Raw genomic sequence first — 25,767 nt, 5'->3', positions numbered from 1 at the left:
AGGTGCTACATTTTGGTAGGACTAATCAAAATAGGACATGCTCGTAAAAAATGGTAGGCAATTGAGGAGTGCAGTGGAACAAAGGGATTTAGGAGTCATGGTACATTATTCCCTGAAAATGGAATCATATATGGATAGGGTGGTGAAGAAGGCATTTAGTATGTTGGCTTTCATAAATCAGAGTATAGAACACAGGAGTTGGGATGTTATGGTGAAATTGTATAAGGCATTGGTGAGGCCAAATTTGGAATATTGTGTGCAGTTTTGGTCGCCGAATTACAAGAAGGATATAAACAGTATAGAGAGAGTGCAGAGGAGACTTACAAGAGTGTTGCCCGGGGTTTCAGGGTTTGAGTTACAGGGAAAAGTTGAGAAGGCTGGCACTTTATTTCCTGGACCGTAGAAGGTTGAGGGGTGATTTGATGGAGGTATTCAAAATTATATGGGGGCCAGAGAGAGTCAATGTGGATAGGCTTTTTCCACTGAGAGTGGTGGAGATTCAAACAAGAGGGCATGGATTGTGAGAGTAAAAGGGGAAAAGTTTAAGGGAAACATAATGGGGAGTTTCTTCATACGGAGGGTGGTGGGGGTGTGGAATGAACTTCCAGCAGTGGTGGTAGAAGCGAGATTGATGTTAATATTCAAGGAAGAGTTGGATAGGTATTTGGATGGGAGAGGTGTGGAGGGTTATGGGCCAAATACAGGTCGGTGGGACGAGGTGGGAGATGAGGTTTGGCATGGACTAGTAGGGCCAAACTGGCCTGTTCTTGTGCTGTAAATGGTTATATGGTTATAAATGAGATAGAATGTTGGTGTGTATGAGAAGTTGTATTGGGTGTGTTTCAAAATGATCACGTTGCACCAAACTTTGCAGACTTGTGTGCCCACAGGAGCCAATAAGTGCCTCATCCATGTTGTTCCACATTCCTTTACTCATGAGAATGGGATGTACATTTATGAGCATTTTATTTTGAAATGCTATTTGGCAAGTATTTAACTTTAATGGAAGAAAAATCAATTAATGAGGTACAGTAATTAGGAGATAATTTAACTGTGATGGGCCCTTTTGGTATGGTTGCTATGAGCTAAAAGGCAATGTAGAAAGGAATGTTGCAGCCAGCGATGTACTTGTTGGGGCATTGTTTAGTGTGTTGTTCCATGCCTCGGTGCCGAGACAAAAGCATTGAAAATTCATGTTGACTGTGAGGGAAAATGAATGTTCTAAATCAAGAGCTCTGAAAGCCGAATGCTTTCATAATCTGGGAATCAATTTTTTGATATTATTTTGTATGTTTATAAGAATGACTAAGATGACAAATATCCTGAATGGATATTTAATGTATACTACCATAGTTGTTTTCTTTTGTAAAGAACCTGTTCTGCTGTAACAAGTAAGAATTTTCGTGCTCGTGTATGAGAATAAAAATCATTTTTGTTATCAATTATTTTCATCTCTTTCTCCCAGATGCTGTTTATATCACATCTTCCCTCTAAGGTCAAAAGGCCTTCCATTTCAGTACATACAAAATTAACTTCTTTGTTGTCAAAAAAAAGTGAAATTTCTTCAAATGAGATTGATGAACTCCTCTCATTCATTTTCTCAACCTCTGTTCTTGGTTTCACTCTCTCCAAACAGAACTGACCTAGAGTTCATCCTGTCCTCCCCATTCATCCAGTGATTTTTGCCAGGTGGAACAGGATTCCACCATCTGCCATCTTCAACTATTTCTGTTTCTGCAAGGACCATTTGCTCTGTGACACCCTGTCCCTATCCACTCACCACATCCCGACTCCTGGTATTTCTTCCTGCAGCTTTAGGAGGTGAATCATTTGTTCCTACACTTTCTGTCTCACCACCATCCATGGACCGAAATTCCCCCCTTCCAGGTGAACAAAGATCCACGTGCACCTTCTCCAGCATTGTTGACTGCATGTGGTGCTCTCAAAGGCGCCTCCTCTACTTAGCAACACCAGGAAACTGGTTCACAGAGCACCTATTCTGCCTGCAGTGACAACTCCAAGCTCTTGGTTGCAAGCCATTCAGCTTCGTTTCCCACTTGCAATACCACATATTCTGTCTTGGAGAAGTTGATATCAGTATCAACTTCTCCAATTTCCATTAACCTTACCTTCCCCAGCCTCACTCTTTCCCTCCTTCCCTTTGTCTTCATTCCCCTAGTTCCCCATCTCCTATCCTTGTTTCTCCTATCTTTCTCAGCATCCTGACATCTTCCAGGATGTTGCCTGGATTGGGAAACCAGTCTTATGAGGCAAGGTTAGCAGAGCTGGGACTTTTCTCTTTGGAGTGTAGAAGGATAAGATCTTCAAGATTGAATGGCATAGATAGGTTGGACAGCCAGCACCTGTTTCATTGGGCAGGATCAGCAAACACCAGAGGACAGATGTACCAAGTGAAGGGAGGGAAGTTTAGGGGAGGCATTGTTTTTTTTTTCACAGAGTTGTGGGTGCCTGGAATGCCTTGCTGTGTGGATGGTGGTAGAAGCTGAAACATTGGGGGCATTTAAGAGATTTTTAGACAGACACATGGATGAAACAAAAATAGAGGGTTACAAGGTAGGGAGTGTTTAGTACTTTTTTTAGGGTATATATGGATACCCTTTGAGGGCTGAAGGGCCTGTACTGTGCTGTATTGTTCTATTGCAATTGGCCTCCTTCACTGCCAGCATGAGGTACAACCCAAACTAAAACAATAACACCTTGCATTCTGGCGATTCCAATTTTGGTTGCTCTTGCCTCCCCTTTTTTTTCCAATCCTCCCATTTTTGTTCCCTTTCCCAAACTCCCTTTCCCTTCTGTTTCTAATCAAGCCCATACACTTCACATATATATTTTGAAAGTACTCTATCCTGCATGAGGTTAGTGAAAGGTGCTGGGGCCGATGAGAGATGAAGTCGGTGATTTATTTGCATGGAGAGAGTAAGCAAAGGTGAAATTCTGAATGAGCACTTAAGCATTAGCCTTTACCAGGAAAGAAAATGCTGACAAATCTTAGAAGGGAGATGGATGATACTGATGATGCAGTGTCCAAAAGAGCTAGAAAATCTCAGCGCTTCATACAGCATCCATTGAAAGCAAAAGGTTCTCAACATTTTGGGCCTGAGCCCTTCTTTGGGAGTGCCTAAAATCGGGTAGAAAAGGTTGGGGGGGGGGGAGGAATACAAGCAATGGCTGGAAATGGGTGGGAGGGAGAAGAAGAGAGAGAAGCTGAGAAGTGATAAGGAAGAGGGCAGGGGGCTGAGAAAGATGGCTCTTTGATAGGAGAAGCAAGGATAGGAGGTGGGGAACTGGGGAATGGAAACAAAGGAAAGCGAGAGACTGGGTAAGGTAAAGTGAATGGAAATTGGAGATGATATTGAAACTGTCTGGTTAGGGACTGCCAAGACAGAATATGTAGTGATATTCCTCCTATTTATTGGTAGCTATATCTTGCATAAGTCCATGGATTGACATGTCACTGTATTGCAAAGGGGTGTGGAATTGAAGGGGGTGGCCACTGGGAGGTCCTTACAGTTGCAGCAGACAGATTGAAGGAGCTCAACGAAAAGATCTCCAAATCTGTGTCCAGTCTCCCTGATGTAGAGATAATGGATTGAATGAAATTGAATGGAGTCCCAGATAGACTAGCTATGTTCAAAGTTAGCTCTTTTTGCATGGGATACGTCTCAGTTTGCTTTGGAAAGTGGAGTGAAGATTGCAGAAGAACTTGCTATAATTATCCATTACTTGCCAGATGAAATGACGTCTGTTTCTTAGAGCTGAGAGTATATGGCCGGCAACTATTGACCAGTCAGTCATTTTGGGAAATTGTCATTTGGCATTAGTAGTTTAAGTTGATAGATTTGAAAACAGTCAATCCTGTTTGAATATTCTGATTACAATTTTTTTTGTTCTTGCAGATACTGAGATATTGGAAAAACTTTTGATTTGCATGCTATCCAGACAAATCAACCAATCCTCAAGTACAACATGGAGTGCAAAATATAAAAATGCAGAATATAGAGTTACAAAGTTAATCTGAAAATCTTGTAAGGGCAGCATCATTATACTAATTAAAGATCCACGCATGAGTTGTTCATGTATGTTTTCAACCTCTTGTATCTTTTTCCCAACAAGAAGGCATGGTGGGGGGGGGGGGGAAGGGTGGAGGGGCTACTTTCCTGAGGCAGCGGGAAATGTAGATGGAGTCCAAGGAGGGGAGATTGTTGATGCAAATAGTAGACGGAGTCAAAATGGCCTGAGCTACATTCAAGATTCAGTTTATTGTGGTCTTGGTCAGAGTAGTTCCCATACCAAGCTGTTAGGTATACAGACAGCATACTTTTCACCTATAAAAATTGCTATGGGGCTTTGGAGACTTTTTGAGGTGATAGCAGATGTTGATGAAGGGAGTGCAGTAGATGTCTGCTTGGATTATCAGAAAGCATCACACAAATGGTTAGTTAGTACAATTGAGGAATTGGTCATTAGTAGCTTGGATAGAAAATTAACTTGAAGCCAGAAAGTGGAGAAATGTGATTTACATGGTTAATTTTCAGATTTGGACCTTTGATCTGATCCATTTGTTGCATGATTGCTTAACTTCATCCACTGGATGCTAACATTGCTGTTAAATCAGGCACTTAATCCTCTGTTGTAGCTTCACTTGGCTGGCACCTTGTCTTTTTAAATATTCTTGGTGCTTTTTCTGCACTGCTTATTGGACCAGACTTGATCTCCCTGTTTCACAGAGATAGTTCAGGAAGGAAAATCCCACGCCATGACATTACAGATTGTTGTGAACATTTCTACTACTGCTGATGCTCCATAGAGCCTCATAGATGACGGGTTTTGAAATGTGATGCTTGTTTTGAGCCTATTCCATTTATTATTTTTATACAGCCACTCCAGAATGGTGGTTGTCCTTGGCGTGAAAATGAAACTTTGACTTTATGAAGACTCTGCAATGGTCATTTCTACCAGTGCTATCAATGGCATCTGTGCCAGGTACATTGGTGAAGGCACAGTCAGCTATGTTTCATCTTGGAGTTAATTTGCTCATTACTTATGACAAACACTTGGCCAGTGTGACAGATTATGTTGTGTTTGTTTTGTATATATTTATGTTTTTGGGGGATAAATTGGGGCAGGTTTTTTAGTGTAGGTCACATGCAAACACTTTAAAATAGATCTTATTTAAAATACTGGAGCTCTGCTCATGGTAGACGTGTCGGTGCCAAGAGCCTTTGCAAAAGCTTTGGAGAGTGCCCAAGAGACTTCAGTAATAGATTGTTGTTTACAAAAAGGCAACAGGTGAAAGAACTTGTTGGAGGTGCAGGCTGTCTGGAGTGGAACTTGCTGTTCTAAGTGGGTCGTGTGGTTTTGCAAGCATAGAGTGTAAAACAGGTTTTTTCTCTGTGTGAGAGAGAGGGAATTCAGTTCTGCAATTTTACAGTCAGCAGCAGCTGGGACTGGAACAGGACAAGCTGGCAAGCTTGTGGAAAGCCCCATTTGGAAGATGGGTTGTGAGTGGTTGGTTCAGCCTGGTCAAAGCCCTTGTGGTTCATGCAAGAGGAGAAGACTGGCTGCTTAATGTTTCACTTGAAATAAGAGAAACAAAAAGTAACTCTGTGGTTACCTGAAAGAAAGAGGTTATCACCTAGAGAACCCTGAGGGGGCAAGTTTCTTCAGCAAGACACTGAAGTGACTCATTCAAAGGAATCAGTTGTGGGCGTCCAGCAAATAACAAATCTCTCTCTGAAAACGGACAAGAACCTTCCTGAGCAGTAACCTTTCAAGCACCAAAGCCTGGTGAACTTCATAAATGTTAAATTCTGTGCACAGTTTAAGAATTGCCTGCAACCAGTGAACTTGGAGGAATGAGAAGTGAGATTGAACTGTGAATCCAAGAACCTTTCTGAACTTACACACACATTACATACACGTGTGCTTAGAATTAGAAGGAGGTTATGTTAGGTTAGTTAAGTCAATAGTGATAAGTTAAAGTATGATTCTGTTTTCATGTTTAAAGATAATTAAAAACAACTTTTGTTGAAGTAACCATTTGTCTTGGTGAATAGCTGTTGCTGCTGGGTTTTGGGGTCCTCTGGGCTCGTAATACCAGTTCTGAGTGCTATTGAGCCCGTCTTGGTTTTGGATATCAAAGTCCTCATCTAGAGTACATTCTGTGTCCTTGTAAATTTGAATGTTTGCTATGAAAGAAAACATGGAGGCACACTTATCTATTAGCTGATGGAGTTCAGTGGTTGTTAATCAAGAGGACATTCTTGCACTCATGTTTGACCTTATGCCATGGGTCTGGAGTCAATGTTGAGGATTCCCAGGTCATCTCTCACTGCTGCTCTCACTGATGCCTTTATGATGGAATGGGACATATCCTCAGAGATTGTGGTGGATGAGTTTGCCATATTGTGTTTAAGATGTAATTCTTTTGGAGACGGCCATTCTCTGACGGTTGCTTGACTAGTTTGTGTTTGTCACTACTTTTTGCCAAAGAATTCTGATATCGGATTTAAAAAAATGTTATGTACAGTACAAGGAACAATCTTGGTTAATTGTATTAATTGAAATACCTCCTATTAGAATTCCAAATGAATACAGTCCAATGAATTCAACAAGCCAACATGATCTGTTTCCGCTCCGTAGATGGTTATATGGTTATGTCCGCAAATATGTCTACAGAAATTGTTTATTCTATTTTTATTTTCATGTGATTTTATATGATACCACATGCCAGCATATAAGATGATCCTTGACCATTAAAAATGTCACCCCAAATCCAAGCGTTGTCTTGTATGCTAAGTATAAAATCTGAAACTTATCAGCGAAGTCTCAGCGCTCTCCGGCGCTGTTTAAAATCCAAACTTTAACAGCAAAATTTCAGTGCTCCACTGCACCAAGTATAAAATACAAAAACCTTAACTGTGAAGTCTCAGCGTTTTCCCCATGGGGTCCATCTGCCCAGTCTGACTGCTGTTGGGTCTGTACAGGCTTCAAACGCTAAACATTTTTTGGTTTAGGCTTGATCTCAATTTTCTGTTTGTCAATTGATTTGATGTTTTACTTATTGCCACCTCCAGGACTACAGATTTTTTTTTAAACTAAGAGCTCTGTTCTTGTGAAAATAAATGGACCATTTATGAATATTTTCTTGGGGTCGCCACTGTTTGTCTAATTATGCATTATGTCTGTTAAATGACACTACACATGAGCGACCTTTGCATGTACAAGAGTTCTTGTAAGTAAAAGCTTCCTTTTGAGATGCTTACGTAAATTCATTAGGCCAGTCAATGTCCTTTGGTGTCAAGGTGGATTTTAGTAGTGGTAAATTGAGAGTTATGAGGCCAGCTGAGGAAAGTGGGACAGATCTTATTGAATGACCGAACAAGGGAATGAAAGGGCTATTATTTCTTTCGTTCACTTTCCAGCAAAGCATTGATCACCAGAATATTAAATTTGACCTCTTGATCCTTTCCCCTATTTCAAAGTGGATGGGACACAGTAGTAGGCTGAAGGCTAGTGTTGCTTTAATTTACTTTTGAAGACATTGGTTCCATGTGTACCACCCTTGGAGATGGTGAATTCTTGATGCCAATTAGTCTGAGTACTTTCCTTGCATCTTGTATCTTTTGTCTAGTCATTTAAATCTGTGCCCTGGTCTACCGTCCCTGAAATAAGGAGAAAAAAAGTCAAATGGATGAGGAAATAATCAAATAGTGCAACTTTGAAGCTTCAAATCTATTTTGGAATAGGAAGAGTTAGAGAATTAAGATTTGGGTGTTCTTCATCCCTTGGCTTGAATCTGAAGAATGGCAAACAAAGCAAACAGCACGGTACAGGCCATTTTGGACCACGAGTCTGTGCTGCCCTATATAACACTCATTAACGTACACCCCCCCCCCCCCCCCCCCACCCAGTATGTTTTTTTTTGAATGGTGGGAGTAAACTGGAGCCCCTGGAGAAAACCCATGTAAACGTGAGGAAAACATACAAACTCCTTACAGAGAGCATGGGACTCAAACCCCGATCTGGTCCCGATCACTGACGCTGTGAAGGTGTTGTGCTATCTACTATGACAACCATCCTCTGCTGAAATCCATCAGATGTCAGAAGCCAAGTTCTTCTTTCCACCATTCTCGATCACCTCAAATAACATTGCTGGTTTGGGAAATACCACAAGTAAATCATTGTAGAGATCGTCGAAAGAATCAAAGACTTGTTGATCCAAACCAAGGCTTTTATTAGCAAAAGACAGGAGCTCTTCACAGGTGGCCGACCAGGCCGGAATGATCCGACCTGGCTAGGGACACAACCCTTTAAGGCCCAGACAGTAGGCGTGGCTTAGCACTCAGCCAATCGCTGTAAGCACAGTCTAGATACTGTAACTATATACACTATATACATTGGTGATAGATCTGTACTATCACAATCATGCAGGATTTTCCCACTGTGCCAGTCATACAACCTATGTTGTGGGTTGTTCTGCTTATCAGTTTTCCACAATTCCTTCTGAGAAATGCCTCATAATTCAGATAATACAAGTAAAAGTATTGCATAATTAAACAAAGTTCTAAAAATACTCAACAGAAAAAGCAATATCTGTGAAGAAAAAGAGTTAAAGTTTGATTGATAACCTGTCAGTTTGAAAGGTCAACACCCTTTTTAAAAAGTTGTCTTTCTTTCTCTCCACAGATCTACCTAATTTCTTCTGCATGCTAGGATTCTCTGTTCTATTTCACATGTCTAGCATCTGCAACATTAAGGAAAGTTTGGGAAGCTTTTATTTTTGGAACTGACAATTTAATATTCCTTGAGTGCAGTCCAAGTTTTAATTCCCAGAGACTGTGACTGGCTCCCTTAATGTAAGATTTGTAGACTTGTATTTTTTTCTGCTTCGCAGCAATTCATCCAAGGATAAGACAAAGATACAAAGTTGTTTCAAGCCAACTTCAGTGAAACTGAGTGTGGGTATGACAACCATGCTCTTCTCCTTTGAATTGATGCAGGTAGATTAGGGCGTTGGTTACTTAACCTATTACCCTGTATTTTGAAATAATTTTTTGAAATACGATTGAATGAAAGCTGTGATCTCATGAATGAAATGAGGTGGGTGCAAGATCAGGTGATAGGAGTTGCCTGTAGTGAAATGATGTAATGATTTGGGCATTGGCGCAGGTGTACAACTTCTTCCTTCTTACTCGGAGCCAGCAAGCTGCTCGCTTCAGATTACTCATGCGAGTGACACACCTTGGGACTTTTAGGACTTTTCTGTCTGGTGGTTTGTTTTAAATGAGCAATTATTGTGTTGAGCAACATGAGACCATGGTGACATCTGATGAATTGTATTTAAAATAGCTCTCAAAGGAAATCTAATTGGGAAAGGCACTCCCCATGTTAACAATAAACTATATTTGCAATCTAACTCTGATTCCAGCTTTATGCTGGCTTCCTGGGTTGGAGAAAAGGAAGTAATATTTTTTGTGTTTGAGCAAACTGTCCGCACTTTTCATTTTCTGCACTCTGACCTCTATGGGTTTTTTTTTAAAAAACAATGACAGCGTTTTCACTAGAGTGGACCCGCGGGGAGAGGTGACACAGCACTCCCCCACAGTGTTCTACACCCCAATCCAACTACCGATAACAGTGTACAGCCTTTAAGTGTTTATTAAAGAAGCCGAAGGTGGTTTATTTTAAAATCCTGCAACCTTGGGGTCTGGGCCCAACATGTGTTTGGCAGTAGGGGTTACCAATTCCAGGGAAGTAGAGGACTGGCACAGGGCATCAGAAAATGAGGAGACCATCCACCATGTGTGAAAAGGAGAAGCAGAGGAGACAGGCCTTTGGTCCATTGTCATGATCACCAGTGAGGGTCTCTATGACTGAAGAACACAGGTGGCGGGCTGTTAGAGACTCGAGGTGAGGAACCCACACAGAATTCTGACTGATAGTGACTGAGGTCAAAGGGCTCAGACCAGGCCACGGACTGCTGGGGATTGGCTTGGGACTGGCTGCAGAGGTAACGGGTATATGAACCAGGAGGCAGAGGATGCTGAAGGCTTCCTGATCATGTCAGAGGTTTAGATTTGGACCTCAGGTTGCAAATGGTTGGAGCAATGGAGGTGAATTCATGGACACTCAGTGACTCAGGAGACTCTCTTTTGCTTCTTTTTGTATATTAAGTGGGTGCTGGGCAATTTCTGCTAATGGTGAATCTTTATGTGCCTTACGGAAGAATAAAGTCAATTTTATGTAAAATTACACCTGCTTTATTACCAGACAATAAAGGAATCTGCAATCTGGAGCTTGTCATATGGTGCTATTTGCTGAGATTAGAATCTGTTTCATGTCTGGTAATTATTTTGTAAAACTATCTGTCGAGTGTGGGAAAACTGCAAATTGTCATGCCAACTGTTGGCAGCTCCAGAGGATGAATGAAGCAAGGGCACCAGTAAAAATACATGTTTTTATTGCAGCTATAATTTACCATTGTATCAATTCCATGAGTAGCCAGGAATCTTTTTTTTTTTTTTTTAATTTTTTATTTTTCACACCATAAATCACAATAGCCATGATATACACTTTTTCTTTTCCACACATTTACAGTGACTTTTTCTCCCTCCCCCCTCCCTCCTCCCAAGCCACCCCCCCCACCCCCCCCCTCTCATCCATTTTAGGTATACAATCTAGGTTGCATTAATTCAGTTAGACAATGTTGTCATTCAACAAAAATACACCAGAAATTCTACTGAGTCCATTCTTTTCTTTTCTTCTCCTTCCATCAATTTAGGTAATGTTTGTTCCCGGTAGGTTTTCGCTATTGTATTTAATGTAAGGCTCCCATACTTGTTCGAATATTTCAATATTATTTCTTAAACTATATGTTATTTTTTCTAATGGAATACATTTATTCATTTCTATATACCATTGTTGTATTTTCAAATTATCTTCCAATTTCCAGGTTGACATAATACATTTTTTTGCTACGGCTAGGGCTATCTTGACAAATCTTTTTTGTGCATCTTCCAAGTCAATTCCAAATTCTTTATTTTTTATGTTACTTAGGAGAAAGATCTCTGGATTCTTTGGTATATTGTTTTCTGTTATTTTATTTAATATCTGATTGAGATCATCCCAAAATTTTTCTACTCTCTCACATGTCCAGATTGCATGAATTGTTGTTCCCCTTTCTTTTTTACATCGAAAACATCTATCAGATACTGTTGGGTCCCATTTATTTAACTTTTGCGGTGTAATGTATAGTCTGTGTAACCAATTATATTGTATCATACGCAGCCTCGTATTTATTGTATTTCTCATCGTTCCAGAGCATAACTTCTCCCATGTTTCCTTTTTTATCTTTATATTTAAATCTTGTTCCCATTTTTGTTTAGTTTTACCATTTGTTTCCTCATTTTCCTTTTCTTGCAGTTTAATATACATATTTTTTATAAATCTTTTGATTAACATTGTATCTGTAATCACATATTCAAGGTTACTTCCCTCTGGTAAACTCAAGTTGCTTCCTAATTTATCTTTCAAGTAGGATCTCAGTTGGTAATATGCCAGCGCTGTATCTCCAGTTATATTGTACTTATCTCTCATTTGTTCAAAGGATAAGAATCTACTTCCTGAAAAACAATTTTCTATTCTTTTAATCCCTTTTTTTTCCCATTTTCTAAAGGCAAGGTTGTCTATTGTAAAAGGGAGTAGCTTATTTTGCGTCAATATTAGTTTTGGTATTTGGTAATTTATTTTATTTCTTTCTACATGAATCTTCTTCCATATATTGAGGAGATGGTGTAATACTGGAGAAGTTCTATGTTGTACCAATTTTTCGTCCCATTTATATAATATGTGTTCAGGTATCTTTTCCCCTATTTTATCTAATTCTAGTCTCGTCCAGTCTGGTTTTTCCCTTGTTTGATAAAAATCTGATAGGTACCTTAATTGTGCGGCTCTATAATAATTTTTGAAGTTTGGCAATTGTAAGCCTCCTTGTTTATACCATTCTGTTAATTTATCTAGTGAGTAGCCAGGAATCTTTAATGTGTTATTGCTCAGATATGATCAATTGGAGAAATAACTGAAAGATTCTGGATGTTCACTGAACCTCACTCCAATTTAGTCAATTACTTAAGACTAGGTTTGTTACTTTTGCATCAAAATGCTAACTATACCAAGTGACAACTGTGACTGAACAAATCAGCCAAGAGCCAATTGAACGATAGAATTACTCTAAGGATGGTTGAACCTGTTCTAAGTATATATGCAGAAGTGTGGGACAGAAGAGAGAATTTGCTCCATTGTGGTCATTAAGTGTGAAGAAAATATTGTATCCAAAAAAAATTCTTCCAACCAATTTAACATTATCCAGGAATGTTTTCTTCTACTGTTCAGCCACGCCGTCCATCAAAGTTTATGGTTAAATAATTCCTTCCTCATTTAGTTTCAAGGTTTAATGATGCAACTTGTCTACTTATCCCTTTGTACTCAATGTATTGGTTACATAAATAACAAGCTCCTCTTTTTCTCCAAAATGATAATTAAATACACCTCTGCTGCTATCTTGTATGTATTAATTTTTCAGGATCTGTGCATTGCTAGAAGGTCAGCATTTATTGGCCATTCCTAAATACCACTTGAGAAGGTGTTGGTGATCTGACCCAAGTGAATGGTTTTCATGGGCATTGAGGAGTCTAGTGCATGGCAATCATTTATAGGGTGGAATGAGCATGGATGCAGACTTCCTGCTCTGGAACATATTGGTAAGGTGCCTGGGGTTATTGAGCAATCCTGTAGTTTATGTGGTCATCTGCTCAGTAGTGTTTTTTCTTTAATCAAATTGCACATTATATTAACTAAATTTAAATTCCACAGCTTCAAAGGTGGGATTTAAAATCTCAGAATTTATTGTCATGAACAAGTCATGAAATTCGGTGTTTTATGGCAGCGTCACACTGCAAACATTCATATGATAATCTTGTTACAGGATTACTATAAACAAATAAAAATAATAGTGTGCGAAAAGTAAGGCAGTGTCTTTGGTTCATTGATTATTCCGGAATCTGATGGCAGTGGGGAATAAGTTGTCCTTGTACCAGTGAGTGCTTGTCTTTAGATTCCTGTACCTCTTTCCTGATGGTAGCAGAGTGAAGAGGGCATGGCCTGGGTGCTTTTTATTTACTGGTCCAATAACTTGCTGTTGTGCCACTACCATACCTGTAGCTTCCACACACCAGTTTCCAATTCAAGAAGGGGTTGAGAAGCCAGGAAGGAGGGAGCAGACAAGGGCCTCTCTGTCTCAGCCCTCATGTTTGCACAAGATAGTACCCAATAATCTGTAAGCATTAATGTCCATGCAGCAGAGATTGGTCAACAACCTTTCAGGATCCACTTTGTCTATGAATCATGATCTTGGTTTGTGATGACTGTTTAGTACCAGGTGTATAACAGGTACCCATGTGTTTTTTTTTAAAAGTACGTACTGAAATCTTACACTTTGTAATATGAACTTAAAGCCAGGTCCTTCATGGACAATCCAAAAAGCATCAGACATGAATGCAATAGAGAAGCACAAAAGCTACAGATACTGGAGTCTTGAGCACACAAAAGAATTGCTAGAGGAACTTGGCAGGTTGGACAGCATCCATGGGTAGAAGAGGTAAGTCAGTATTTCGGGTTTAAACCTTTTATGAAGGCTAAGGTAGAATAGGTGAAATTACATATATATAGAGTGGGAGAGAAGTGATAGGCAGAAGGCATGGGAGGAAGGGAGACAGGTAAGTGGTTGGAAAGAAAAGTTAGAGGAAATAAAACACAGGAGTAGGAGTCGTAGATAAAGAATGGATAGAAATGGCAGAATCCTATGGGGGTGATGGGGTTAGCTAATCAATGTTCATGCCTTTAGGTTATCATATGATAGAAAATGATGTGTTGTTATAACCATATAACCGTTTACAGCACGGAAACAGGCCATGTCGGCCCTTCAAGTCCGTACCGGTTCACTTGAACAACTCAACTAGCTTCCACAAATTTACTTTTGGTTGCTCCCTGACGACAGATGAGGCCAAGGACAGATATCACTATATGAATGTTTGGATGAGTTGAATTGGTTGGCTCCAGGAAACCTATTTACACTCCATGCAGGTGTTCAGAAAGTGATCACAAATTTACATTTGCTCCCCCTGATGCAGAGGTAGCCACACTGAGGAATGTGAATACAGTAGATTTGGTTAATGTAATGACTGAATGCAACTCTCCTATTGTAGCTCAGGAACTTGGTCTGATTTGACATTAATGTTATTGCATTGAATGAAACACAATTGGCAGAAGACGGTAAGTTTAAGGAACAAGTCTACGAATGCACCATTTTCTGGAGGGCCAAGTCAGAAGACAAACGCTATCTTCATGGAGTGAGCTAGACTAGTGTTCTGCACTCTCCCTGTAGGATTAGTGAATATCTTTTGATCCTTTGACTCGCACCAAAATAGAACATTCCCCAATCCTCAAAGCTTCAGATAAGGCCAGGGAGGACTTGGAAAAACTTCCTGATCTGTGTCCCAAAGGGAGATGAAGTGATTCTCTTGAATGACTTTAACACCAGGCACTTGGTTGCGCTCGCCAAGAAGAGCAGAGCAAAGGCAAATGCAGAATTGCAGTCCCCTGGAGAAAATTGCGTACAATCTAAGAAAGTAACATTATGCATTTTTTAAAGTATTGCAACCTTACTTGAAATGTATTGGCACACAGATTGATTAGTTTTCCCCCCCTCTTCAAAAATAGGGGTACTGTAGCAATTCATCCCAGCAGGGAAATGTGATCAACGAAATTATACGTTTCTTTTAGTTTTTTTAAACTTTTCAATTTAATTGACTACTTTCAGTTGTACGAATGTGAGGGGGATGGGGGAGGTTGGGGGGGATAAATACAGTCTCTTTATGTTACATAATGTAAAAAGAAAAAGATTATATGGTTTGTTTGATTTTTTTTTTACCTACAAAAATTAAAATAATTTTTTTTTTAAAAAAGAGCAAAGCAAATGCCATTTGGATCCTTTTCTTGACAAAATACTTGAAACACAGCCTTGTCATAATAAACACATTGTTTTGTCAGTGATGAACCCAGACATCATGGCAACACTCTTGGCCCAAGCATGAGTACTTTCATCGAACCATAATGCACGACAGCACAGAAGCAGACCCTTTGGCTTATCTAGTCTGTGCTGAGCTTTTAGTCTGCCCTGTCCTATTGATATACACCTGGAAAATAGCCCTCCAGACTCTTCCCATCCATGTACCTATTCAAATTTTTCTTCCATGTCAAAATTGAATCCACATTCACTACTTAAGCTAATCTCATGTTCCACATTCTCACCACTCTCTACATGAAATTCCCTATAATATTCCCTTTGAAAATTCGCCTTTCACCCTTAACCCATATCCTCATGTTCTTATCTCACCCAATCTCTGTGGGGGTGGGGGGAACCTGTTTGTTATACCTCTCATTATTTTGTATGCATCTATCAAATTACCCCTCCTTCTAAGCTCCAGGGAATAAAGTCCAAATGTATTTAGCCATTCCCTGTAACTTGGTTCCTCAAGTCCCAGCAACATCCTTGTAAGTATCCTCTGAAGTCTTTCAATCATTGATATCTTTTCTTAGTTAAGAGACCAAAACATTACTCCAAATTTGGCTCGTCAATCAATGTCTCATACAACTTCATAATGACATTTCAACTCCTGTGCTCAATACTTTGATTTATGAAGCCCAGCATGCCATAAGTTTTATTTAGGACTCAACCTGTGACACCACTTTTAGGGAATTGTGTATCTGTATTCCCAGATTCTTGTGTTTTAATGCATACTTCAGTGCCCTACTGCTTACTGTTGGTTCACCTTCCCAAAGTGCAATAGTTCACACTTGTCTGCATTACTGTGATTTTTAAATAAAAACTTCTATCTATCGCTGTCCATTTTTCCAGCAAGTCCAGATCTTCCTTTGAAAGCCTTCCTCGCTATCCAGTACAACTCCAATCTTTGTGTCATCTGCAAACTTGCTGTTCAGTTTATCACATTATCATCCATATTATTTATGACAAATACCACTGGACCCAGCACCAATCCTTGGGGCACACCACTAGTCACAGGCCTCCAGTCAGAGAGGCAATCATCTATTATTATGTTGTCTTCTCTCACAAAGCCAAAATCTAATCCAATTTAATACCTGATCCTGAATATTGTGAGACTAAACTTTCTTAACTAATCTAGCATTCGGAACATTGTCAATGGCTTTATTAAAGTCCATGAAACACATAGCTTTTCCTTCATTAATTTTCCTGGTAAACCTCTTCGATAAGATCAATTAAGCATGACTTACCATGCACAATGCCAATGTTATGAGCCCAAAGGACCCCCAAAACCCAGTAGCAATTGAAATTCACCAAGACAAATGGTTACTTAAGCAAAAGTTACTTTTAATTTTCTTTAAATATGAAAACCGGATCAAACTTTAACTTGTACTATTAACTTAACGTAATTTAACCCCCTTCTAATTCTAAGTGCACGTGTATGTAATGTGTTTATGTTCAAAAAAAGGTTTTTGATTCACAGTCCAATCTTACTTCTCACTCCTCCAAGTTCACTGATATCAGGCAATTCTTATACTGTCCACAGAATTTAACATTTATGAATTTCACCAGGCTTTGGTGCTTAAAAGGTAAATGGTTACTGCACAGGAGGATTCTTGTCGGTTTTCAGAGAGATTTGTTGCTAATTGGACACCCACAACTGATTCTTGCTGAAGAAACTTGCTCCATCAGGGTTTTCCAGATGATAACCTCTTTCTTTCAGATCATCACAGAGTTCCTTTTCTGTTTCCCTTATTTCAAGTGAAACATTATGCAGCCAGTCCTCTCCTCTTGTATGGATCACAAGGGCTTTGACCAGGCTGAACTAAGAACTTGCAACCCATTTTCCAAATGACATCTGGTTCACTGGCCTATAATTTCCTAGATTATTCTTGGAGTCTTTTCTAAACAATGGAAAAACATTAGTCATTCTCCAATCCTCTGGCACCTCATCTGTGGCTAAGGATGTTTTAAATATATCTGCCAGAGTCCTAACAATTTCTACACTATCCTCCCTCAAGGATCAAGAGAATACCTTGACAGGCCTGGGGATTTATCCACCCTTATTTGCCTCAAGACAGCAAGCACCTCCTTTTAATCTGTATAGATTCCAAGACTCAACTGTTTGCCTTACTTCTATAGACGGTGGCAGTCTCCTGAGTAAATACAGATGCAAAACAAATTCCCTTATCTCTTTTGACTCCATACATAGCTCGCCACTCTGATCTTCAAGAGACACAACTTAGTCCTTTACTATTCTTTTGTGCTTAATATACCTTCATGCCTGTCAAAGCTATCTTGTGTCTTTTAGCCCTCCTGATTTCCTTCTTTAGCTTGTATTTCCTTGCATTTTTATACTCATTTGTTCCTTGTTGCCTACACCTTCTACACACCTTTTTCTTCTTAACCACATCCTTAATATCCCTCAAACCAAGGGTCCCCATGCTTGTTAACTTTCCAGGGTCCTCAATGACCGTTGCCTTTTCCTGTGCTCTATACCACCAACTTGGGGGGGGGGGGGAATCACGGACTCTACATCACCTTTGTTGACCTCACCAAAGCCTTCGACACCGTGAGCAGGAAAGGGCTTTGGCAAATACTAGAGCGCATCGGATGTCCCCCAAAGTTCCTCAACATGATTATCCAACTGCACGAAAACCAACAAGGTCGGGTCAGATACAGCAATGAGCTCTCTGAACCCTTCTCCATTAACAATGGCGTGAAGCAAGGCTGTGTTCTGGCACCAACCCTCTTTTCAATCTTCTTCAGCATGATGCTGAACCAAGCCATGAAAGACCCCAACAATGAAGACGCTGTTTACATCCGGTACCGCACGGATGGCAGTCTCTTCAATCTGAGGCGCCTGCAAGCTCACACCAAGACACAAGAGAAACTTGTCCGTGAACTACTCTTTGCAGACGATGCCGCTTTAGTTGCCCATTCAGAGCCAGCTCTTCAGCGCTTGACGTCCTGCTTTGCGGAAACTGCCAAAATGTTTGGCCTGGAAGTCAGCCTGAAGAAAACTGAGGTCCTCCATCAGCCAGCTCCCCACCATGATTACCAGCCCCCCCACATCTCCATCGGGCACACAAAACTCAAAACGGTCAACCAGTTTACCTATCTCGGCTGCACCATTTCATCAGATGCAAGGATCGACAATGAGATAGACAACAGACTCGCCAAGGCAAATAGCGCCTTTGGAAGACTACACAAAAGAGTCTGGAAAAACAACCAACTGAAAAACCTCACAAAGATAAGCGTATACAGAGCCGTTGTCATACCCACACTCCTGTTCGGCTCCGAATCATGGGTCCTCTACCGGCACCACCTACGGCTCCTGGAACGCTTCCACCAGCGTTGTCTCCGCTCCATCCTCAACATCCATTGGAGCGCTTACATCCCTAACGTCGAAGTACTCGAGATGGCAGAGGTCGACAGCATCGAGTCCACGCTGCTGAAGATCCAGCTGCGCTGGATGGGTCACGTCTCCAGAATGGAGGACCATCGCCTTCCCAAGATCGTGTTATATGGCGAGCTCTCCACTGGCCACCGTGACAGAGGTGCACCAAAGAAAAGGTACAAGGACTGCCTAAAGAAATCTCTTGGTGCCTGCCACATTGACCACCGCCAGTGGGCTGATATCGCCTCAAACCGTGCATCTTGGCGCCTCACAGTTTGGCGGGCAGCAACCTCCTTTGAAGAAGACCGCAGAGCCTACCTCACTGACAAAAGGCAAAGGAGGAAAAACCCAACACCCATCCCCAACCAACCAATTTTCCCCTGCAACCGCTGCAATCGTGTCTGCCTGTCCCGCATCGGACTTGTCAGCCACAAACGAGTCTGCAGCTGACGTGGACTTTTTACCCCCTCCATAAATCTTCATCCGCGAAGCCAAGCCAAAGATACCACCAACTTATACCATTTGTCCAACTGGTGGAATCACAAACCTACCTACTTTGTTGTTCCAGACACCAATGACTCTATTCTGTATCTATCAATCTAACTCCAACACATCAGTGGTATTAGAAGCAATGCTGCAGGAAAATTAAATGTTGAAGTTGTCAAGGTCAGCACAAAGCTGCCTCTTCTTGGCCAGTGTTTTAGACAACCTGTCAACTCCCAGCATTTGTGGTATATATGGCTTATGAGTTGCCGTGATAATTATTTCTTGAAGCTTGGATTGAAAGCGGAAAGAATAGTAGAGAACAGACTTCTTCATAGTTGGCGCAAGGCAGAGGTCCAGTGGCAATCCTCATACCAAAAGGATAGGCCTGGCACAAGCAGCAGAAGAAATGGGCAACCTCGCATGCCAACCCCCCACCCCCCCCCCCCACCCATCGGCTCCCAGCTGAAAGAGTGTTCGGTTCTCTCAATGGGCTCAATAACTGTTTCAACTCCCCCAAACTAGTGTGGACGCAAGTCCTCATTTCTGAAAGAACTACTTGAGAAGAACTCCTTCACACTTCACCTTATAAAGAAATGCATTCTGCAGTTGACAATCATTGAGGAAAAAAATTGGGTTATAAATTCATGGTTTAAATTGTGCTCAAGTAATGTCCTCTGTGTCATTGATTGGTGAATTTGTGAACCTTCATGACTTTTGACTGCAGATACTAGAAATTACTAGTGAAAATGTAATATGGAGTCTAAAGTAGCAGATTATTTTTTTTTAAATCATGTTTTTTTTGTTTTTTTTTCCCACACAATATCAGAACTAACTTGCTAAATAAACCTAGCAACTGCATTTAAGGTAAATGTATTTGACAGTGTCCTGTTGTGAGGCCTATTTTCATCCTTTCTGTTGGAAAGGATGACTTGATTGCTAGTAGTTGTTTTCTCATTTATATTTTTTTAGTTCTTGGCATCAAAAAAAAATGAAGACAAAGGGGAATTGGTGGACAAAACCTGAACATGCACAAGAACTTGATTGCTGCCACAATCTGAAATCATGAGTCAGGCTTCTTTAGTATTATTTTGCAGACTACATCTATAATTGTGACATGACATTCCTAGTTTTACATTATGGAAATGAGCTCCTGGGCCCACTGAGACTTTCTGCACCCATCGATGATAATTCTGCGCTAATCCCAAATGATTCTCATCAAATCCCACCCCACTGGGTTCTACCTCTTACCCTTGTTAGACAGCCAGTTAAGAATCAGAATATATTTTCATGTTGTTTTGTGGCAGCATTGCAAGTGGAAAAATGGCTATAAATTACATTTGAAAAAAAGTAAATTAGTACAGAAGAGAAAAAATGAAGTAGTGTCCATAGGATCGTTGTCCATTCAGAAATCTGATGGCAGAGGGGAAGAAGCTGTTTTTGTAAGATTGGGTGTTTGTCTTCTGGCTCCTGTACCTCGTTCTGATGGTAGAAGTGAGAAGAGAACATGGCCTGGGTGGAGGGTCCTTGATGATAGAGGCTGCTTTCTTCAGTCACAGTCTCTTGTCAATGTCCTGAATGGAGTGAATGCTAATTCCTAATATGGAGCTAGTGGAGTTTACAATCCTTGGTAGCCTGTTCACGCTCCTCCATACCAAACAATGATGCAACCAGTCAGAATACTTTTACGGTGCATTTGTAGAAATTTGCAAGTGTGTCTGGTGACATACCAAATCTCTTTAAAGTCCTAACAAAGTTTCTTCATGATTGCATTGACAGGAGGGCCCCAGGATTGATCTTCGGAGATGTTAACACACAGGAATTTTAAGTTCGTACCACTGCTGACCCCTTGATAAAGGCTGGTTTGTGTTCTCCAAGTTTCCCCTTCCTGAACTCTACAATCAGTTCTTCAGATTTGCTTATCGTTGAGTGCAATGTTGTTATTGTAACACCACTCAACTTCCTGATCTTTCTCATTCCTTTAAGCTTTCTCATTGCCATCTGTGATTCTGCCAATAAGCGAGGTGTCATCAGCAGATTTGTAGATGGCATTTGAATTGTGCCTAGCAGCACAGTCGTGGCTGTTGAGAGAGTAGAACAGTGGGCTAAGTACACATCCTTGAGGTGTGCATGTGATGATGTGACATTGTTACCGATTCAGTCTGTCTGTCATCTTCCAACAATGAAGTCAACGGTCCAGTTGCAGAGATGCAGTGGCCCAGGTTTTGAAGCTTGCAGATCAACTGTTGAGGGTATGATGGTGTTGAAAGCTGAGCTATAATTGATGAAAATCAGCCTGATGTATGTATTGCTGTTGTCTACGTGATCCAGGTTGAGGGGAGAGCCAGTGAGATTGCAATTGCTGTGGAGTGATTGTAGTGGTAGGCGAATTGCAGTGGGTTCAGGTCTTTACTTGGGAATGGGTTAATTCTGTCCAACCTCTCAAAGCATTTCATCACAGTGGATGTGAATGCAACTGGGTGATAGTCATTGAGGCAGCTCACTCTACTCTTGGGCTAGTTTGAAGCAGGTGGAAACCTCCAACTGCAGCAACGAGTGATTGAAAATATCCCTGAACACTCCAGCTGGTTGGTTGGCACAGATTTTCAGTATCCTGCCAGGTATGCTGTCAGGGCCTGATACCTTGCAAGGGTTCATCTTCTTGAAAGATCTTCTCATGTTGGCCTCAGAGACAGATGTCACATGGCCACCAGCTTCTGTAGGGATTCTCATTGGTACTTTTGAGTTATCGTTTACAAAACAAGCATAAAATGTGTTCAGCTCATCGGGTAATGAAGCATCACAGCTATTTATGATGTTTGGTTGTGCTTTGTAAGATGTAATGGCCTGTGAGCTCTGCCGTAGCTGGCAAGAATCTGACTCGGTTTTTAGCTTCCCTTGGAATTGTCTCTTTGCTGTGGATCACTGGTTAATCTATCAACTTGTTATTCTTTGAGACATAGGATGAAATCTACATGGGAGAATGTACAAACTCCACACAGACAAAACCAGAAGCTAGAATTAAATTTTACACAGATAAGTGGTAAACATGAAAGTCCACAGTTCAAGTTGGTTGAAGTGAAAACAAAATGCTGAAGAAACTCAGCAGGTCCTTTATATATCAAAGATAAAGTATATAAACAATGTTTTGGGCTTAAGCTCTTCATTAAGGAATCGAAAGATGATGGTAGGCATCCGAATAAAAAGGCATGGGGGAGGATCATGGTTGTAAAGGCAGGAGGTAATAGATGGAGAAGGGAGGGAGGGCACAAGAGCAAGCAAAGGGAGGAGGGATGGTTAGGTGAATAGAGGGCTGAGGGAAAGAAGAAAAGGTGATGGGATGTGGAAAGGAGAGCAGGTTAGCAAAAACTGGAAAAGTCGAAGTTAATGCCATCTGGCTAAAGAGTGGCCGTACAGAAATTCAGGTGTTGTTCCTCCAATTTATGGGTGATCTTGGTAAGATAGTGCATGAGGCCATGGCCAAGGTTTCCAATGTCACACCAAACCTCCTCAAACTTCTGAGGAAGTAGAGGTGTTGAAACAGAGGAGGAAGCCTGAAATATATTAAGTGTAGGAGCAATCTGGATTGATTGGAATGTGAGCTAAATTAACACAAATTCCAAAGAAAGAATGATAGAGACTTGAAAGACCATGATAGCAAGATGAGCACTTGTAGCACTAATAGAATAACTTTTGATTGCAAGAATGAAGTAGACACCTGAAGAATGTCCAATGTATTGAGTATGTATGATCTTTCAAATCCAAAAGAAGTTCATGATGTTTTCAACTGGGTTGAAGCTGGAAAGTAGATCCTCCTTATAAATTCAAAAAGGATCAGTTTGATTGGGCAGCAAAATTCTGATCTTGTCTGTTCTGAGGCTGAAACTTTTTATGACTTGTTTCTGAAATTAAATATGGTATACTTGGAATGTATTTCAAGATTTATTGGTGCACAAATGAGTCTTCCGAGGATGAGTGATTAATCCTTGGATATCTTTGGTATGTGCTCTTGGAGAAAGAGTCACCTTTATCATGAACTTATTTTCACCTCTTAAAAATGTTTTTTTTTCCCTCAATGTAACAAAGTATAATCCTATTCATTGTGATGCAAAGAGGATGAATTCACTGTAATCTGATGATTCTGTGCACTAATATGTTGGAATTTTATTTGCAGTATACAAAGGTTTGGATCCCTGACCCGGAGGATGTTTGGAAATCGGCAGAAATCACGAAGGACTACAAGGATGGCGATGAGATCCTTCACCTTAAACTGGAAGATGAAATGGTCAGTACTCTTTTTGGCTATTGGAGGGGAAAAGAACAACATTTTGCACTGCCAGGTGTTGGCATCTGAGTTATTTACTTTGTGTATTAAAGTGTGCAGGTATTTGAGTGGCCTTGTCTTTTGAAACAAAGGAAATTGAGTATTGAGACCATCTGCAAATTATATTACAAGCTGACTGACGTGTAGGTAATATAAAGAGCAATAGATAAAAATGTATGCAGAGCAAAATCGAGGCTCATTCATGCCCTTTGCCTTAACAGTCAGATGCCCCTCATTTATAATTTGCTTATCGTTTACAAAATATGTTGCTGAATATATAGATATGAACGTTTTCAAAGATGGGTTTGATCTCGACTTGATACAGTTGTGGATTTTGTCTGATACATTGTGAGGAGATGCTGAAGAGTTCAGCAAAGCAGGGTGAGGGGGCTGATGTATGCAGGTGCAACAGATGGAAGGAACAGAGAAGGAATCTTATCTGTCATGCTATGAATATCCACTTGATAGGTCTAAATTCATTGTTGAGTTTGTGATGACTAGTGGGAAGACTAACATTTTCTGCTTTTGACTGTCTCAGCTGAGATGTTGGAAAGTTTGTGGTTATGCTCCACTCTTAATTTAACTCCTACAAGGGTAAGGTGTTACACTTTGCTCAGTTAAACCAGAGCAGGACTTGCACAGCGAATGGTGTGGTCCTGGAGAGTGCTGTGGAACAGAGAGACTGAGTGGATAAAAGCACATCAATTTAAAACAGATTTGGAAAATTTCTTCAGTCAAAGGGTCCTGAATCTGGAACTTGTTGCCACATGGGCTTGTGGAAGGAGGTCATTGGATCTATTTAAGGCAGAGATTGACAGGCATTTGATTAGTTAAGGTATCAATGGTTATGGGGCAAAAGCTGGGGAATGTGGCTAAGAGGGAGGATGGATCAGCTCATGATTAGAATGGCAGAGCAGACCCGATGGGCCAACTCCTGTTCCTATATCTTGTGATCTGGAATGAACTATCAGAGGAAACTGTAGAAGCGGGCAAAATAAAAATGTTAAAAAGACATTTGGATAAGTTTATGGATAGGATGGGCTTGGAAGGATATGGACCAAATGCAGTCAAATGAGACCATCACAGAATGCTGACTTGGCCAGCAAAGATGAATTGAGCTGAAGAGGCTAATCTATGCCATATGATTCTAGTTACAAAATTCTTTTCACCTACCCTGTTGGATGTAATAAATGTATGTTACTGAGGAAAAGGGAGTGCTCCCATTTTAATTGCCAAAAACTTTATTTCCCTTGTCACCAAAAACTAGATTATTTGGTAATTTATTTTGTAGGAAATCTTGTAATTTTAGCTGCCATATTTGCCTTCAGGACAGTGTTGTTGATGTTTCATAAGAAGACCAACTGGATATTTTGTTATATTGCATAAAACTTGTTAAGTGGAATTTCTTTTGTGAGCTTTTTAACGAGAAAATGAAGACTTGCTGATATTCAGACTGTCAACTTTTGCGATCTATGCTTCAGTTTAACCCAAGCACAGTTTTTTTTACAGCTGAGTGTGTAAAATCTTGCTTAAAATGGAGCCTGTGTAACATTGAGACTGGGTCTGAGACCTCAGCAGGATACTGCTCATAAATTGCTAAATGGAGTCAGAGATAAATAAGGTTGACAGCATGTGACATTTTTAAAACTTTGGTGATTTTCTTTTAATGTTAGAGTTGAGGCATGTGGTAAAGATTCCTTGGGTCCTGAGGTTGACACTGCAATTCTTGTTGTAGTGATGACCTGTAAGTGCACTTGATGGGGGGGAAATTATTTTCACCTTAACATTATTGTTAAAATTATCTCTTTCACTTGTACTTTTTAGTCACATTTTGATATGATGTTTGACAACTTCAAGTGTTTCAAGTGAAAAGCAGAGATGTGGAGGAAAGTATAATACTTTGTTTATCCATTGAGATCAAACAAATTAATGGCTACATTTGTTATCCATTCAATAATGATGAGTGGGTTATGACTGGTTCTCGGCAACAGCGTTCACATGCATTTGCGCTCTCTAAATTTTGATCTGTTCTGCACATTCCCTCTGGTTCACTGCCTTTTCATGTCAAAGGCAATGAAACTCATTGCTCAATATCTGGTTAGTGTGAACGTGGGCTGCAGCAAGTGCTCTCCTTGTTTGTGATCTGGATGCATGTCCGTGGGCTACATTTCGACAGTTTTGTTTGTAAGTTGAACGTCAGATACTCAGACGCACATTATTATTCCCTTCCCTGTAATGGGAAGAGCATGTAAGGTGAACAGAAGAAAAGATTCAAGGATGTTTTTGAGAAAGTGCCGACAGCCCTGCTAACTGGCAGGAATCTCTGACCTGTGATTGGTCCAAGTAGAGAAGAAGCACTTGAGGTGGTACTGAGAACTTTGAGTCCTTGCAGTGACAGTCCACATTGATGCTAAGCAT

The 25,767-nt window shown here is 40.5% G+C and overlaps 1 protein-coding gene across 2 annotated transcripts in view; it reads left to right on the top strand.

Annotated features, from left to right (window-relative positions):
• Positions 1-25,767, top strand: part of myo5b (myosin VB) — a 264,470-nt gene that overhangs the window by 43,817 nt on the left and 194,886 nt on the right. For both annotated transcript variants that reach the window (XM_069923885.1, XM_069923884.1), the window contains exon 2: positions 23,200-23,310. In XM_069923885.1, coding sequence (XP_069779986.1) covers positions 23,200-23,310 — 111 coding nt within the window. The remainder of the gene's footprint in view (positions 1-23,199; positions 23,311-25,767) is intronic.

Source organism: Narcine bancroftii, chromosome 3, assembly GCF_036971445.1.
Source record: "Narcine bancroftii isolate sNarBan1 chromosome 3, sNarBan1.hap1, whole genome shotgun sequence".
NCBI lineage: Eukaryota > Metazoa > Chordata > Chondrichthyes > Torpediniformes > Narcinidae > Narcine > Narcine bancroftii.
Note: the sequence above shows the minus strand (reverse complement) of the source record. Positions and strands in the feature narration are given on the sequence as shown.